Genomic DNA, 2,610 nt, shown 5'->3' with positions numbered 1-2,610 from the left:
CAAATAATGGAACTTACCAAAAAAAAAAGGGTATATAGATGAATGTCCATTTTGTATCTGTGTATTCAAAGTGGTTAGGATGGATATATACATTCTCTTAATGAATAGAGAGGGATTTGTTCTAATGGTGTTTGTACATAGAATATCATGTCCACATCTTGTACAGCAATTAACCACTAGGAAGAATGTATGCAATGTGTTAATTATTGAAACTGTCCTACCAATTTGATTTAAAACTGTCTCATTTCTATTTGTTTCTCAATAAAATTATGGACAAAAAAAAACAAAAAACAAAACAACACAAAAACAAAACCTGGCAACTCCTCAGCAGAGGCCTCCTGATACCGGAACTGCTCAGCCTTCTATCCTTTCTAGCTGCCCAGCCCACAAGAACAACTGTGTCTCCCATTTCGCAGCCTAGAGTTTGGCCTCGCCTTTCCCCGAAGGACGAGCAACATGCTCCGCGCCTCCCAGAGCCTCACCGGCTGCGGCTCGCCATTCCGCCGCTAGCGCCGTCACGTGGCAACCCCCGCCAATGACCGAAGCCCACGCCGGCCAGCCGGGCACCGCGCTCTCAGAGCTGGAGTGCCCGGTGCGCCCGGTACGTCGGAGCTAAGCTTCCTCCAAGGTTCAGGTCCCCGGATGAAGGGTTCCTACTGAGCGCTGTTTCTCAGCTCGGCTACAGCGCATCCTGATTGGCTTGCTCCAGAGGCAACGCGGGGACCTATTTGAGGCGGGAACCAATTTGAGGCGGGAATCACTTCCTGAAGCGCGAGGCAGGAAGTTGTCTGGTACCTCTGGAGTCCGGTGGAGAAAGTGCTGTCTGCCGCACTGGTGGCGGCGAGAGCTGTTAGTGGGTTGGGAGCTAGGCCTTTTGGTCGCCCTCCTTCGGTCCTCCGCAGTTAGAAGCAGGTTTTCCTCGCAGCACCACGGCCCCCTTGTCCAGTCCTGAGCCCGGCGCCGCTGCCGGGGAGCCTCGGTCTGCTTCTTTGAAGCGGTTTCCAGGGGCACCTACCCAGGCACTGCCTGGGCCACCAACCAGGGGACTGGCTCCCTGCTTCAGCACTCTGGACCACAGTAAGAAGTGCCCTTGTCGCTCCACGCCTTGTCCCCGCTCTTCAAGCCACCGAGACCCTGGTCCAGAGCGACTGCCCTTGGACTTGGGACTAGAACAGATCCAAAACGCTCAACCTCGGCCCGCCACAGACGGGACTCTGCATCGTCGCTGATATGTCGCCCACCGTCTCCCACAAGGACAACAGTCGCCAACGGCGGCCCGGGACTTTCAACCATTCCCTGGATATGAAAACCGGCCCTCTGCCGCCGGGCAGCTGGGATGACAATCAGTCAGACTCGGTGGGCGGGGAAGAGGACAGAGAAGCGCTTCTGAGGAACGCTGACATTGGTGACTTCTTGAAATCCCCACGGAGCTGTCGAGCTGAAATTGGCAGCGTTTTGCTACTGCTCTTTCTTTACGTGCTTCAGGGCATCCCCTTAGGCCTAGCGGGGAGCATCCCACTCATTTTGCAGAGCAAAAATGTTAGCTATACAGATCAAGCTTTCTTCAGTTTTGTCTTTTGGCCCTTTAGTCTCAAGTTGCTCTGGGCGCCATTGGTTGATGCAGTTTACTTCAAGAATTTCGGTCGCCGAAAATCTTGGCTTGTCCCTACACAGTATATATTAGGACTCTTCATGATATTTTTATCCACTCAAGTGGATCATTTGCTCGGGAATACTGATGGCAGAACGCCAGATGTGGTTGCTCTCACAGTGACATTCTTTTTGTTTGAATTTCTGGCCGCCACTCAGGACATCGCGGTGGATGGTTGGGCGTTAACTATGTTATCTCGGGAAAATGTGGGTTATGCTTCCACTTGCAATTCGGTGGGCCAAACAGCAGGTTATTTTTTGGGCAATGTTTTGTTTCTGGCTCTTGAATCTCCCGACTTTTGTAACAAATATTTGCGGTTTCAACCTCAACCCAAGGGAATCGTTACTCTTTCAGGTAGTATATTTTAGCTATTATGCTGTTAGGCTTCTTTTACATTTATGAATTGTTTTGATTCTTTAAAGGGAAGTTCATTATTTTATTTATGTTTTCTGTTTCTTTAAAGTGGGTTTCCTTGAAGTGTCAGTAAAGTAAGATGACTATATCAAAGCAATCATAATTGATCAGTAAACAGGGAGAAACAACAGATAAAATAACAAAACTCTTGAATCTGGGGATCTTTGGGCACTTGCTTAATATACACGTGCATCTTTTTTAAAAAATTAGTTCATTGGCTCACATTTTCCATTATATGTTTTGGTGGATTGAGTTTTCTAGCGCTCGGCTTTTTGATGCCTTTCCAACCCTAGTTTTATGCAAGTAGGTCCTCCTGTAGTCTTTTGGTGAACAGAGCAGGGTTGATTCATGCAAATGTTGCTGATCTGATTAGATATCAGGATTCTAAGGGCCTCCTGTGAGTAAGAGCCTTACCAACAAGGAATGGGGGAGAGGAACCTTTAGGAGCCCAGAGTTGCTAGCCATTGGCTATCTGTAGGAGTCAGGCTTTACATTGGAGCTAATGTAAGACTTTGTTCTTTAGATTTTTTTTTTCTTTAGCTGCT

At 48.3% G+C, this 2,610-nt stretch overlaps 1 protein-coding gene across 2 annotated transcripts in view; it reads left to right on the top strand.

Moving 5' to 3' along the window:
* The first annotated feature begins 753 nt into the window (after positions 1-753).
* The window catches only part of Slc33a1 (solute carrier family 33 member 1), a 20,565-nt gene continuing 18,708 nt past the window's right edge, over positions 754-2,610 (top strand). The window contains exon 1 of one of the 2 annotated variants that reach the window (XM_023699707.1): positions 754-2,005. In XM_023699707.1, coding sequence (XP_023555475.1) covers positions 1,231-2,005 — 775 coding nt within the window. In that variant the 5' untranslated portion in view covers positions 754-1,230. The remainder of the gene's footprint in view (positions 2,006-2,610) is intronic. The other variant, XM_023699708.1, reaches the window with a different exon arrangement.

The sequence above is a fragment of the Octodon degus genome, unplaced genomic scaffold, assembly GCF_000260255.1.
Source record: "Octodon degus isolate 3935 unplaced genomic scaffold, OctDeg1.0 scaffold00115, whole genome shotgun sequence".
Lineage (NCBI taxonomy): Eukaryota > Metazoa > Chordata > Mammalia > Rodentia > Octodontidae > Octodon > Octodon degus.
This window is presented reverse-complemented; position numbering and strand designations above follow the sequence as displayed.